The sequence below is a fragment of the Zingiber officinale genome, chromosome 9A (assembly GCF_018446385.1).
Source record: "Zingiber officinale cultivar Zhangliang chromosome 9A, Zo_v1.1, whole genome shotgun sequence".
Lineage (NCBI taxonomy): Eukaryota > Viridiplantae > Streptophyta > Magnoliopsida > Zingiberales > Zingiberaceae > Zingiber > Zingiber officinale.
This window is the reverse complement of record NC_056002.1, coordinates 122,288,336-122,302,634: the sequence shown is the minus strand read 5'-3', so window position 1 is coordinate 122,302,634 and position 14,299 is coordinate 122,288,336. Positions and strand designations below refer to the sequence as shown.

At 34.4% G+C, this 14,299-nt stretch overlaps 1 protein-coding gene across 1 annotated transcript; it reads left to right on the top strand.

The window, feature by feature from the left end:
- Window positions 1-2,436: 2,436 nt before the first annotated feature.
- Window positions 2,437-13,833, top strand: LOC122021383 (protein MHF1 homolog). Its single transcript, XM_042579507.1, has 4 exons — window positions 2,437-2,681; window positions 2,771-2,842; window positions 13,088-13,168; window positions 13,325-13,833. The coding sequence occupies exons 1-4, from the start codon at window positions 2,546-2,548 to the stop codon at window positions 13,450-13,452; spliced, it is 417 nt and encodes a 138-aa protein (XP_042435441.1). The 5' UTR covers window positions 2,437-2,545; the 3' UTR covers window positions 13,453-13,833.
- Window positions 13,834-14,299: the final 466 nt, after the last annotated feature.

Below are 14,299 nucleotides of genomic sequence, written 5' to 3'. Positions count from 1 at the left end.
CGGCTACTGTTCCTTTTTCAGGGAACGCGTCTTCACCTACTCCTCTCAGGAGAAGTTATCTGTTGCTAGATTGATCTTCCAGCCCAACTGGACTTTTGCTCAGTACCCGAAGCTTCAGGTCTTCATGCTGGGCGTTCACTCTATGATCTGTCCAGACTTCCACCCGGTTCACGATACCAGGATTTCAACCTGGAGTCCCTGGCTCTAGGATTTTGCCCGAAGAGCTAGACCTGCCAAGACTTTCCGCCTAGGGTTACTGCCCCCTAGGACCTAGGGTTACTACCCCTTAGGGCTTCCACCTGCCTAATCGCAGCTAAGACTTTTGCCTAAGACCACTTAGGACTTTCCTACAACCTCATGCAAACTTGTTAGATAACAAATAACCTTAACTTTAGACCCTTTGACATGATCAAAACTTAGGTTCGATCGTCGGAGGCTTCCCACACAAACAAGTAACTGCTACACATTGTAGCAGCTACTCGTTATTAACTGCTACACATTGTAATAGATACCCACATATAAATGCTACATGTTATAGTAGCTACCCGACAGTAGTTACTTTAATGTGGACCTCATGTTATATTTATCTTGTTGTTATTGTTTCTATCTAGTATTATAGTTTGTATGTTTGGTACATTTTAATGTATGATTTAAGTTCACATTGCAACAGTTACTTTTGAGTATATGCTACAATATGTAATAGTTACTGTTATATGTTGTAGTAGCTATTGTCAGGTAGTTGTTATAACGTGTAGCGACTATTGTCGAGTAGCTACTACACATTGTAGTAGCTACCTAATAATGGCTGCTATATCATGAATTTAACTCATACTACATTAAAATGTATAATACTAGATATAAATAATGAAAACAAGACAAATTTAAATGTCTATTCTTCATTACTAATTTGTTTAAGAGTTAATACAACATGGAAGAGTTTAAGCCAGAAGACCTATAAATATTACAACTTTAAATACCATGTCTATTTTTCATCACTAATTTATAAGGTAGAAGGATCAAGGTATCAATTGACTAAATATTGTACAGAGAGAAAAATAGATATTGGAGGAATGACTTATGACTGAGAGTGGAGGGGTGGGAACGATAGCATTGACTTTGCTTGCAGTTGTAGTTTAGGGAGAAAATCGGTCTGTTTGAGAAGAAGTTTGTGGTGACTTTGCTTTGCTTGTGGCGAACGAGAAGAAGGGGTGTTGCAGGCAGGAGTTAGAGTGAAGGAAGATGACGGTGAAGAAGGAACAAGAGCGTTTGAGCTAGGGAGCGATTGAGAGAGAGAGAGAGAAATTAGATTTGGAAAAGTGATTTGAAGATTTTGAGAAGAAGGTGGGGCGAAGAGATAGATTAAAAAAATTGAGCTGGTGACGCCACGCTAATGTATCACTCATGGTCACACATGAGCAATCGGGCAGGGTAACATCTCTATGTTTATATATAGCTCATTAATATCACGAATAGATATTATGAACTATTATATAAATTTTTATTATCATATTCAATAATTAATTAAATAGGTTTAAAAATTAAAATACATCCTAAATTAAGAGAACATCACATGAGTATGTCCAAATGAGTGCCCTTTCATAATTTTATCCTAAATTATTCCTTAAACTAATGTTGTGGTAGAAGCTATTAGTTAGTTTCTACACTGTAGAAACTATCAGGCAATTACTATAACTTGTAGAAGTTACCCAATAGTTGCTACAATATATTTAAGGTGAATTTAGGATTTGTGATTTATATCGAGTAGAAGTTATCCAGTAGCTACTACAATGTGTAAAAACTACTCGATAGTTACTACAACTTGTAGAAGCTACCTAGTAGTTGTTATAACGTGTTTAGTGTGAGTTGTAGGTTTAAGATTTAGGGTTTAGGATATCTAAACATTATATCAAAATACTATTTATTAATTTGGTCAAAATTATTTAAACATCATCAAAATAACTTTAAAATATTTAAAGAGGCTAATAAGCTATTTTTATATAATAATTTTTAGATATCCTAAACCCTAAATCCAAAACTCACACTAAATATATTGTAGTAGCTACTAATAGCTTTTACACGTAGTAGCTATCGAGTAGTTTCTACACGTTATAGCAACCACATAGTAGTTTATGTACATTTTGAGAAGTTACTCAGTAATTTCTACAATAACGCTAGATTAAAGAGAATTTCAAAATAAAATTTTAGGAGGGGTGCCCATTTAAACTTATCCAACTTGATAACATATAAACAAATCAAATTTAAATTTTGAATTCATCTCAAACTCATACAAATAAAATTTAATTTAACTCATTAAATATTTCAACGATTTAATTAAAATCAAATCTAATTTTAAAAATTATTTTAACGACTTAATTAGTTTAATTTGATTTAACTTGATTATTAAATAAATTTGAACAGCACGAGTTAAACTTAACTCGACTTCCCAGCTAACGGCGAGTTAGGCCGTTCGATCTATAAGCAGTGGCCGTCTCGCTGACTCGCCGAAAGGAGTGCAAGCACGGACCGCTCCAGTCTCTCTCCGATTATGGAAAGCGGCGACGACGAGGGCGACGGCGATCATTTCGACGTTTTGAAGGGTAAGGATTCCGAAGCTGAGGAGAGGGCAGAGCTTCTCAAAGATCGGTTCCGCCTCTCCGTGATCTCCATAGCCACCTCCGAGGGTGCGTATTCCCGCCGCCCTACTCTCGCTCCCTCTCCTTTTGGTCGCCGAATCCACTTTGATTTATGATCCTTTATTCGCTTTCAACAGCCAAGAAAGTCAATATGGAGGTCGCGGAGCCCGTGGTTGCATGTATTGCCGATCTAGCTTTTAAGTACACAGGTGGTCTATCAAACCCTTGCATGACTCTTTTACTGTTGTTTAAACCGTCATCATCGCTTCTAAGGTTGCATTTGTGGTCGGTTCCTTTCGTTGGTTAAAGTTGTCCCTGTCTCCTATCGAGGTTAAAGTAATTAACTTACTGATAAAGTTAGTAATCATGTAAAGTGATCTCACTTAATATGTGCTTCTCCTAGGATGGCTTCTGGTGCACTCACCGAAGTTTCTGAGACAACTGACATTTTGAAGGTTATGATGAATGCTGCTTGTTAATTCATGTGAAATTATGGTACTTATACCTTTAATTGTTATTTCAACCAGCAGATAGAAGGCAAAGATTAACAGGTATATTTTTATTGAAATAAGGAGCATATATATCACCTAAATATATAAAATAACTGCAAAGTATCCTAAGTTGCATATAAATTCGGTAGGCCAGTGATTATAATTTACCCTTTTGAATTCTCTGTTATTTTAAAAAAAATCTTAAATGCAATAAGATGTAAGGTTTTTGTGTTCTTCTTGTTTTCATGTGCTTTTGCTCCTTTGCATGAAGGTGAAAAGTTAGCTGTGAGTATTGCAAGGTTATGTTTTCAACTCTGGATGAACAAAAATTGACATATATGGTTTCAATGAATTTCTACTCAAGATCAGAGTATATTGATGCAACAACAACAACCAAGCATTTTCCCACTAGGTGTGGTTGGCTGCATGAATCCTTTTACGTCATAACTCTATCTCCTATTATATCATCATCTATATTTAAATAAATTTTATCTTGTTTTATTGTTGCTAACCAAGTCTTCTTTGGTCTTCCTCTTCCTCGTTTGATATGCATGTTTATCATAGTTTCACATCGCCTAACTGGAGCATTTATTGGTCGTCTAAGTACATGTTCATATCATCTTAAACGTGTCTCTCGGAGTTTTTCCTCAATAGATGCAACTCTGACTTTCTCTTTAATGCTCTCATTTCTTATTTTGTCCATCTTCGTATGTCCACACATCCACCTTAACATCCTCACCTCTGCAACTCTCATCTTCTGCTCATGTGCTAGAGCCATAACCCAACATTCAGCTCCATATAACATAGCAGGTCTAACTGCGGTTTTATAGAACTTACCTTTAAGTTTAAGAGGTACTTTACGGTCACATAAAACACTCGACGCTCCTCTCCATTTCACCCATCCTGCTTGTATTCTATGTAAGACATCTCTCTCAATCCCTCCATCATTTTGTAAAAATGATCCTAAATATTTAAATCTCTCCGTTCCAGGCAACTCGTCCTCTCCTATCTTAACAATTGTCTCATTACTTCTAATATTGCTAAACTTAAATTCCATATATTCTGTCTTTAATCTACTAAGCTTAAAACTTTTCCCTTCTAGTATTTCCCTCCAAGATTCTAGCTTAGCATTTACTCCTTCACGTGTCTTATCTACCAAAATAATATCATCTGCAAACAACATGCACCACGGTACTGTGTCTTGAATGTGCGCAGTGAGTTCGCCCATAATTAGTGTAAAAAGATAGAGACTTAGAGTTGATCCTTGATGTAACCCTATCTTTATTGGAAATGCTTCAGTTACTCCGCCTGAAGTCTTTACTCTGATCGTTACATCCTCATACATATCCGTAATTAGTTCAATATATATTACGCTAACACCTCTCTTTTCTAAAATTCTCCATATAATTTCTCTTGGGACTCTATCATAAGCTTTTTCTAAGTCAATGAATACCATATGTTGATCTTGTTTTTGCTCCCGATATTTTTCAATTAATTGTCTAAAAAGATGTATAGCTTCTATTGTCGACCTTCCAGGCATGAATCCAAATTGATTTTCTGTCACTGTGGTCTCCTTCCTTAATCTTTTTTTCTATTACTTTTTCCCAAAGTTTCATAGTATGACTCATTAGTTTAATACCCCTATAGTTTGCACAATTTTGTACGTCTCCCTTATTCTTATATAAGGGAACTAGAGTACTTATCCTCCATTGATCAGACATTTTTTTCGTTTTCAATATCATGTTAAATAATTTTGTAAGTCATTCAATACCTTGTTTCCCTAAGCACTTCCATACCTCTATCGGAATATCATCTGGTCCAACGGCTTTTCCATTGTGCATTTTATTTAAAGTTTGTTTTACTTCTGAAGTTTGAATTCTACGATAAAAATTAAAATTTCTATACTCAGTTGACCTAATTAAATTACCTAAGTTAAGTTGATCACCTAAACCTTCATTAAAAAGTTGATTAAAAGTATCTCTTCCACCGTTCTTTTATTTCTCCATCGTTTACTAATACCCTATTACATTCATCTTTAATACATTTTATTTGGCTAAGATCTCTCATTTTTCTTTCTCTCATTTTAGCTATTCTATAAATGTCTCTTTCCCCTTCTTTTGTATCCAATTTTTGATATAACCGTTCAAAAGTGTCATTTTTTGCTTCACTCACTACTTTCTTAGCTTCTTTCTTAGCTATTGTATATTTTTTTTAAGTTTTCCTCGTTCTTACAAATATATAATTCCTTATAAGCTATTCGTTTTTTCTTCACTTTCTTTTGTACTTTCTCATTCTACCACCAAGATTCTTTACTTAGTGGTGCATGCCCCTTTGACTCACCGAGTACACTCTTAGCTACTATTTTCAACTTTGATACCATCTTATCTCATGTTGTATTAAAGTTATCGTATATTTCACCTAATGCTTGTACTTCTACCTTCTCCTTAAATATATGTTGCTTCTCATCCTTTAACTTCCACCACTTAATTCTAGGAATAAGCTTTCTCCAGGGATGATTTTGCAATCTTTACAAATCTTTCTATCTTTCTTTCTAACCATAAGAAAGTTAATTTGCGATTTATTATTCCCACTTTTGAATGTGACTAAGTGTTCTTTTCTTTTCTTAAAAAATGTATTAGCTAATATAAGGTCATATGTTATCGCAAAATCTAATATAGTTTTCTCTTCCTCTTTCCTCGTTCCAAACCCATAACTCCCATGTACTCTCTCATATTCCTCATTTTTCACTCCAACATGCCCATTTAGATCATCTCCTATTAAAATCATTTCATTTGGTGGAATATTTTATAATATTTCATCTAAGTCCTCCCAAAATCTTGATTTGGTAGCTTCGTCTAATCATACTTGTGGTGTATATACGTTAATTATGTTCATAGTTTTTTTTGCCACTATTATCTTAAGGGCTATAATTTTATCCCCTTTTTTAACTACTCCTACAACTTCATCCTGTAACAAACTATCTACAATAATACCCACTCAATTTCTTGCTTTATTCTTTCCAGTATACCATAACTTAAAACCCGAGTTCTCTATCATCTTTGCCTTCTCACCTATCCATTTTGTCTCTTGTACACATAAAATACTAATTTTTCTCCTAATCATCATATCTATTACCTCCATTGATTTACTAGTGAGAGTTCCTATGCTCCATGTTCCAAATCTTATATTATTAGTTTTCCTATCATATTTGTTCTTATCTAACCTATGGTGTGAGAACTCTTGTCTATTTAACACTACACCCAAGTTCTCATGGAGATGTAGCGGTCGACCCTGTAATGTGAACTCTTGCATATTTATCACTACACCCGAGTTCTGGAGATGTAGCGGTCCTTGCCGAGACGTTACAGTCGGACCCTGCAACGCGTTCCTTCCGGGGAACAACCTAACATTAACACAAAAGTTTAATGGATTCATTCATTGAATATTTGCCATAGTTTGACGCTGGCTGATAACCTAACGTAACCCTCCTCCTTTATCCGGACTTGGGACTGGCCATGACCGGTCGTCATGGGCGGAGTTAGAGTATATTGATGCAGTAAAAGATAAAATATGATTTTGTTGTTACTAGTATTAGAATTACTAAGTGTGGCCAATAACTTTCTTATAACCATCGTTTAAAAACCAAGGGTCGAATTTAGGTCTCTATCTTTTCAAATTAATAGTATATGAAGTAACTGATACTCCTGACAAATCTCCTTAGTTGTGTATTATTCATAGATGATATTATGTTGAGCAATTAATGATGAGAGTATAATTACATTAAGTTTGAAGCTAAATTGTAGAGAAAAATCTTAAAAATTAAATTTTTAAGTAGAACAAATATTGAATTTATGAAATGAGTTTCAGTAAGAAGAGAATAGATGATGGAATAGTTAACCTTGGTGGATATGAAAGCATGTAAGATTTTTAGGTATCTTGGATATATTACTCACAAGGAGATATTGTTGAAATTGCAAGTAAATAAAATAAAAAAAGAGTGATGAAAATGAAGTGGAGCTTCTAGAGTCTTGTGTGGATCTCCGTTGAACACAAAAAAATATCACTAGTATGAAACACCATGCTTTATGAATTGTATTATTGGAATAAGAAACAACATGTACAGAAGTTGATGTAGTAAAGATGAGGATGATAGAAATGCTATAATAAATACAATAATTTTGATATCTAAAAGCAATTAGTTGTAGACTCCATAGATGATAAAATGAGAAAATAATAGGTTGAAAATATATGGACATGTTTAAAGACGATTTAATAGATTTTATAGTTACAACAACCAACAACAACATAACCTTTTCCCACTAGGTGGGGTTTGAAGGGATCTTTTGCAAAAATCAACATATATATACACAGAAGAAAAAAGATTTCTCCAGAGATCCAAGCAAATACAGAATACACGTTTTGATCAGATTGTTACCTTTGGTGTGGACGGAACAATCCTGGCAACACCGATGCTTCGACAGATCTCAATGCGATCAGAATGTCTGCGCCTCTACGGTATCCACACAAGCAAATCTCTCAGTTCTTCTCCAAGAACTTCGGAATTAAAGAGCTATCTTCACACCTAAAAAATGGAAGAGAAAAGAATGGAGGGACACCACCACCTCCTCATCTTGCTAGAGATGATGTATATAGTGGCAATCCGAGAGACACCCATACCTCTTCACCTTCTTAGCCTCTTTATGGCTATTTAAGCCGACATTAAAAGAAGAGAAAACACTAACTCTTCATCTTATCTGATGAACTTTTCATCTTCTCCGATGACTATTAGTGTTTATCTTAATGGGCTCTTGATTAGGTTGGGCCATAATAAGGTCCGAAACTAATTTCAGAATTAAGGGTCAAACCCATTCAGTTTTAGTCAAACTAAAATAAATCAATTTTCAGGTCAACATGCTCTTTATGTGTGACCCAATAAGATCTCGTAACGTTGATAGTATTTCTAAAACTATTTTAGATGCACAAGCAATGAACGACATCTAACAATGCATCATTGCTATCTAAGTAATGAGAATGTCGAGATCTGACCTAATCTGCCCGTGTCTATTATCTTGTGTAACTTAATTCTTCTATCCTTGATATCTAGATTGATCTATGCAGCATAGACCGTGTCATCCTCTTATCAATCTTTGTATTGCTTGATCTCCAAATAATCTTACTTAACCAAATAAGCTCAATATCTCATATTGATTTATTTGAGCATGACCATACATTTTAGTAACCCTATTTAATCAAGGGACTCATAGATAGCACTTCCGTCATATGGAAGGGATATATCTCATCTACATCACTCGCATCCCTCCGCATAACTTATTGCATACCAGGGATCGAATTTATTATCCACCTTGTTACAAGTGACGTTTGTCGATACTAAAGTATACAACTTCTTATATAGGGAATCGTAGTGATTTTAGGTCTAAGGACTATTTATACTAATAGTCAATGTTTATGACACTCCTTTAACAATCTATGAAACATTCTTATACGGGTTAATTCAGTACATATTCTCCAATATATACTTATGTGTCAACTTGATATCTTGTATCCATGACTTGTGAAATTAAGTCATCAGTTGACCTACATGCTAGTTTCAACGTATTAATATTGCCCTTGTATATTAATGTTTGACTAGGAATAGTTAAGAGTAATGTTTTATATATATTTACAGCCTTCCACTATCAATTTAACAAATTAATATGTTGTAAACTAGAACCTACTATCTTAGGACATTATTATACTTATTCAACTGACACAAATCTGAAATAAATATAATAACTATAAACATCGTATTTTACTAATAAAATATGATATAATATGTTCATTGTCAATCATCTCATAATTGATTCTTAGGGCTAATACTAACAAATACTAACAAGGTCAGCTATATAGATCCTTGTACGCCATTGGGCTCTATCCTTTAATAGATTTTATAGTTAAAATAGTTTAAGTTATTAGAATGGAAGGTGTAAGAGGTAAAGGGAACTAAAGAAAATATTAGTCAATCTAATAGAAATGATTTGATTCTTATGAATATGACCAGTGACATTTCCTTGTTGAAGATCAATGAAGGGGTAAAATTAATGCAGACTGCAAATAATTGGAACAAATATGGCTTGATGATGATTAGAGTATACTATATTGGTTGTGTTTTTTTTTCCAAGTGAATTAAAATATTTTCACTACTTTTTTTTTTGACATTTGTTTTAGTAATGTTTGCCAATGTTTGGGCTAATTGAGAAGCTTTTATCTTGGTAAGGCCTAGATGTGGCAAAAGGTGATTCGTTTGTCCCAGCGCCCCTGCCAATCCGTCCCTAAGTCAACACGGAGGAGGTAAATCACGGATGACTACTAGCCATTAGTGCAGGTGGCAAAGACATGAGAGAAGTAAGCATGCTTGAACATACCGAATTTCGATCCCAAGATCTCATGTGGCCACTCCCTATATCTTAACCATCGCCTCGCCCCAAGGGGACGGGGTAAGGCCTAGATGACATTTTAGGTTGGTGGATTGTAACTTTTAAGTTAATGGACCAAGTTTAGTTATGAAGGGGTGATGATGGATCCATCAAAAGACCAGCATGTCAAGTAAATAATTGAGATGATTTTGGGTTGTGTTAGGTTTAGGCCTTGATGAGAATATCAAATTGTAATTGGAGGACATTGAATGTGAACTTCATTTGGTCTTAGGTTGGATGTTATGGATGTAGGGTGTCTTTATGCACATTTTAAAATTTGTTTTTCGAAAAACATGCAGCAGAAGCATAATAATTTCTTAAATTATTATAACACGCATCACACACATATACAGGAACACATATGTGTAAACATAACCGTAGAATAAAATTCGTTTAGGAATTATACTTAACGTTTAAGGAAATTGCATCTATTAGCAATTCTCACAAGGATTGCCTTTATTCTTATCCACGCCGAGATACCTTCAAGACAACTCCGTGAGCAACAAGCCGTGTTTCCGCTTCGGTATTAGCTAAAAGACGACTTCGTTCCAAGAGAGAAACTCCGGCTCGACTTGGTGCTCGGCGACACAAGGCAGCCTGGTGACACCAAGTGATGTGGACGGTAGCCTCTTGGTTGCTGTCCAATGCTGCTGGCTGCGATTGTGGCCGGTGGCAGAGGGCTTCGGAGGCTGGAAGGTGGTCGGCGATGGCAGTACAACCGGTTGCTAGGCTGAGCGACGGTGCAAGGAGGAGCTTTCTCCTTGTGCTTGGTCGCAGTGACAAAGAGAGGGAGAGGAGAAGGAAAAACTCTAAAACCAAAAATTAATTTGTCTATTTTTCTCCTCATGGAGGGTTTTTATACACCTTCATTCGGGTTTGATAAGCAAGATAAAACCTGTACCCATTAGACCAACACGATTCATTATCATTAAGCTCGATTCAAAAACCAAATCATCTTGGTTTAAAACTAAACTAATTTTGGTTGATAACTAAACCAAACCAATTTGATTTATTACTAAACTATAATGGATCAAACTCGCCTACAAGAGGCATGAACCATTAATGCTTCCAGCCCAACAAATATCTTCCACATTTGCCATTCATTTAGTCCTACCAGATTCTATCTCTCTCAATTTAAGAATTAAATTCTCAAACTTGTTTTACGTCATTTGAATATACTCGTAGTGCGTGTGATCCAATACGTTCCCGGTTATATTGGTTGTTCGTAATTAACCATTAATTATGAATCGGTCATGAGGTGCATCTAATAGTACATCATGACCTCCAATTGATCAAAAAATCACAGTTAATCGCAGAACAATTCTGAACCTTTCAGCGGCTACAATCATCTGTACACCTTTTCCTTTCACTCCTCTTATACCTACTTGGTTCAGGACATGGTCTATGTGTCAATCTTCACTAGACTAACTACATCACACCTAGCTTAAGTAATAGTCCCTTTTCCAGTGGATTCAAATTACTTAAACACGTGTCCAAGAAGATCATCCTCTTGACATGTTTTGCTTTGCTCAAGACTTAAGAGTAATAATCCTAACAAGAGGTCATAGGGTATGTATCTCCTTATAAAAAGAGTGGTAAATCCTCCATGGACTATTTAAACACATTTGGGCATATTGACTTATACCCAACCATCCTTGATCTACACTTCTTACGAAATGTCGTAAGTATAAGCCTCCATACCTCAAATCTAAGGAAATTTGCACTCGAGTTGCAATGAGCACGTCATATCCAATGAACTAGTTACCCTTAATCAACATCCATATGTTAACTCTCAATATCTCAATGTTTCTAGCCAGTGAAGACTAACTTCTTGGATAAACCAAGGAGCATAACATATGTTAGTCTTACAGAATTGATGATGTCCAATCTCATCAATTCATCAGCTATAGAATATTTCAATACGTACATAATTATTACACATGGAGAGATACCCATTAATTGTCATTCAATCACAATTTCTTTCATGTTATGTATTGTATTGTGTACTTTATTAATTGAGTTTAAGATCAATATCATATACATATAGAATGCACACTCAAATAAGGAATTTTATTTCTCCAATAAATAATACAATATCTAAGGCGATTGTGTTACGATACTCTCAAATATAATAATGGAATAATGGAGGGAATTCATAGGGCCTGAATGTTATATAACATTGAATTAAGCTTGTGGGCCTACAAATCTGCCTATAAATTAATAGGCTAATTTTCTCATCTGGCCTAGTTTAACAAATATTGCCGTCATATTACTGACATGCCGAATTGTTGTATTTTTTCTAGGAAAGAAACATAAATGCATTATCTGTAGAAGATATGTGACATTCTGTGTTGTATACTAACTTCAATGAAATTGTATCAGATCACGATAAAGAAAACCAATGAATTCTTGTTCATTCTTTTCAAATTTCTTGTTGAAAATATGGATATACCATTAAACAGTAAATTATCTCGCGGTGAACATTTTCTTGTATGCTAATATACTTATACAAAACTAACACAGTTAACACTTGAAAATGATCTAAACAAAATCAGTTCACAGTGCTAGTATATAACTATTTTCACTTGTTATTATAGATGAAGAATTATGAATCTAATTGTTTTATTTGGTTTATTGTCATTTTTTTGCTTTCAGATAGATTCTGAAAATGAACATGTCATTAGCAGTGAATTGGGCTTTGGTTGCGTAGCTCAGTTCTTGGCTAAAATTTTATTCAATCCATTTTTCAGATCAAGAAAAAGTGAAATCACATTGGAAACCAAGTACATAATTATTATTTCATCACTCCAATTAATTAGAATCCTAAGATTTTAGATTTTCTTATGGCACTACTTTTTGTTACTATGAATATTATTATAATTTGATGGTAAATACAAATTTGATGCTTCTTTTCGGGGCTTGAATTGAGAAATATAGTTAATGGCAATACATACTTTCTTGAAGTGGCTTCTTGTTGTCTAAATCAAAGAAAAGAGGTTCTACATGGTGAATATGAATGGTCGTTGGAATATTGGATCATTGACTACGTGTGTAATAATGCATTGAGTAAACTATATATTTCCACAATTAACCTGGGTTGGATTGCATTAGTTGGTATTTAAGATTAGATATCTATGTCCGAACCCAAGATGCAAATGCAATTTAATTTTTGACCCGTGAACGAACCTGAACTCAAGATTAGATAATCCAAATTTTCAAGTGAGATTGGGTCGGGTCTGGTTGAATATTAGATTTTTTTTTTTTTGCCAATCTCTACATGTTAAGGCTCTTCATTAGCTTTAATATCTTCAAGAATTTTCTAGTGAATCAAATTTGTCAAATGAATGAAACTATGGTACTTCACTCTGTTTTAAAGAAAGCAAGGCCAGTTTTTTACAAGGAATAGAATCCGCTATTTATTTTCTAGTGTCTAGAATAGTGTAACACTTTTGTTTGTTTGTTTATGTATTTTTATTTTTGAGAATTTCAGAACAATTAGCTAGAGATGTTGAGTTGTTTGCACACCATGGTGGCCGCAAATCTGTGAAGATGGAAGATGTAATACTATCAGGTAATATACCAACAAAAGCTAGTTGTAGTTGAACATGGCACTAATGTCCAAGATTTATCTCCATTTTTTCTGCCATGCATAAATTGGTTCATGTTCCCTTTACAACTCCTTATCCTTTCACACAATCCTCTCATGTATCTGGAATATTAATTTCAGCACATAGGAATGAACACCTGGCCAGCTTACTAAGGACTTATTCACAAGAACTGAAAGGGAAACAGCTACAAAATGAATCTAAGAAGAAGAGATCTTCAAAAAAGGATGATAAAGAAATTCGTGACTGATGGGTTTTTATTCTTCTGCAACAAATGGAGATCTATTTGATTGAAACAAACTGATGATTAAAGGGAGCACATGTCTTTTGTCTCTCGTTCTCATCTAGTCACCTGTATGAACCAAGTGCAGGTTTTTATTTCTGATGAAAGAAATGTGCTATGGCAGAATGGCTTTGAGTTCAGTCATGGGTCGAATCAAATTCTTCCTCGTCCAGGTATTATTCTGTACAGTACAAAGTATATTATTTCCCTTTTTGTGGTGTATTGAAAAGAATGCCATCTACCATTCAAAAGCATTGGTGCACGTAAAAGAACAAGTCTTATTGTAATGCTTGTAGGTTAACTATGTCCTCTATTTTCAGAATGCATGGCATTTTCTTAGATGGTTCATAAATCGTGGTCCCGGATACCTAAATCACCTTGATGATGCTTTGAGTTGGTGTGAACCTATTTACCGCCTGGACTAGCTAACTTTTAACATAAAGTTCTTATGGAGGAAATTTCCAATTCGCTTTTGGGTTATTAGACACCTGAAATATGTACTTAAAGATCTAATTCATCATAAAAGAATCGAAAGATCTAAAATAGGTTAATAAATTGATTTTGGAACTAGTTTGTTAGAGGTAGAAATGCACAGAATAAATATGGCTGATAAACTCAATAGAAAAGTAATTTCAATTTTTTAGCAAATAATATTGGTTTTAGATGTTGTAAAGTTAAAAAATGATTAAAAAAAGGTTATAAATAAATTTTAAGAAGTTAGACATGCTGTGGTTGTATAGTGGTAAAATACTCAGATAAAGATCAAAGTTTGAATTTTTAAATGGGATGAATTTTTTAGAGATTGATTACTTTT

Coding starts and splice junctions, on each gene's coding strand:
- LOC122021383 (XM_042579507.1), top strand. CDS start 2,546: ATGGAAAGCGGCGACGACGAGGGCGACGGCGATCATTTCGACGTTTTG. Junction 2,682..2,770: donor CTCCATAGCCACCTCCGAGG/GTGCGTATTCCC, acceptor CGCTTTCAACAG/CCAAGAAAGTCAATATGGAG. Junction 2,843..13,087: donor TCTAGCTTTTAAGTACACAG/GTGGTCTATCAA, acceptor TGAGAATTTCAG/AACAATTAGCTAGAGATGTT.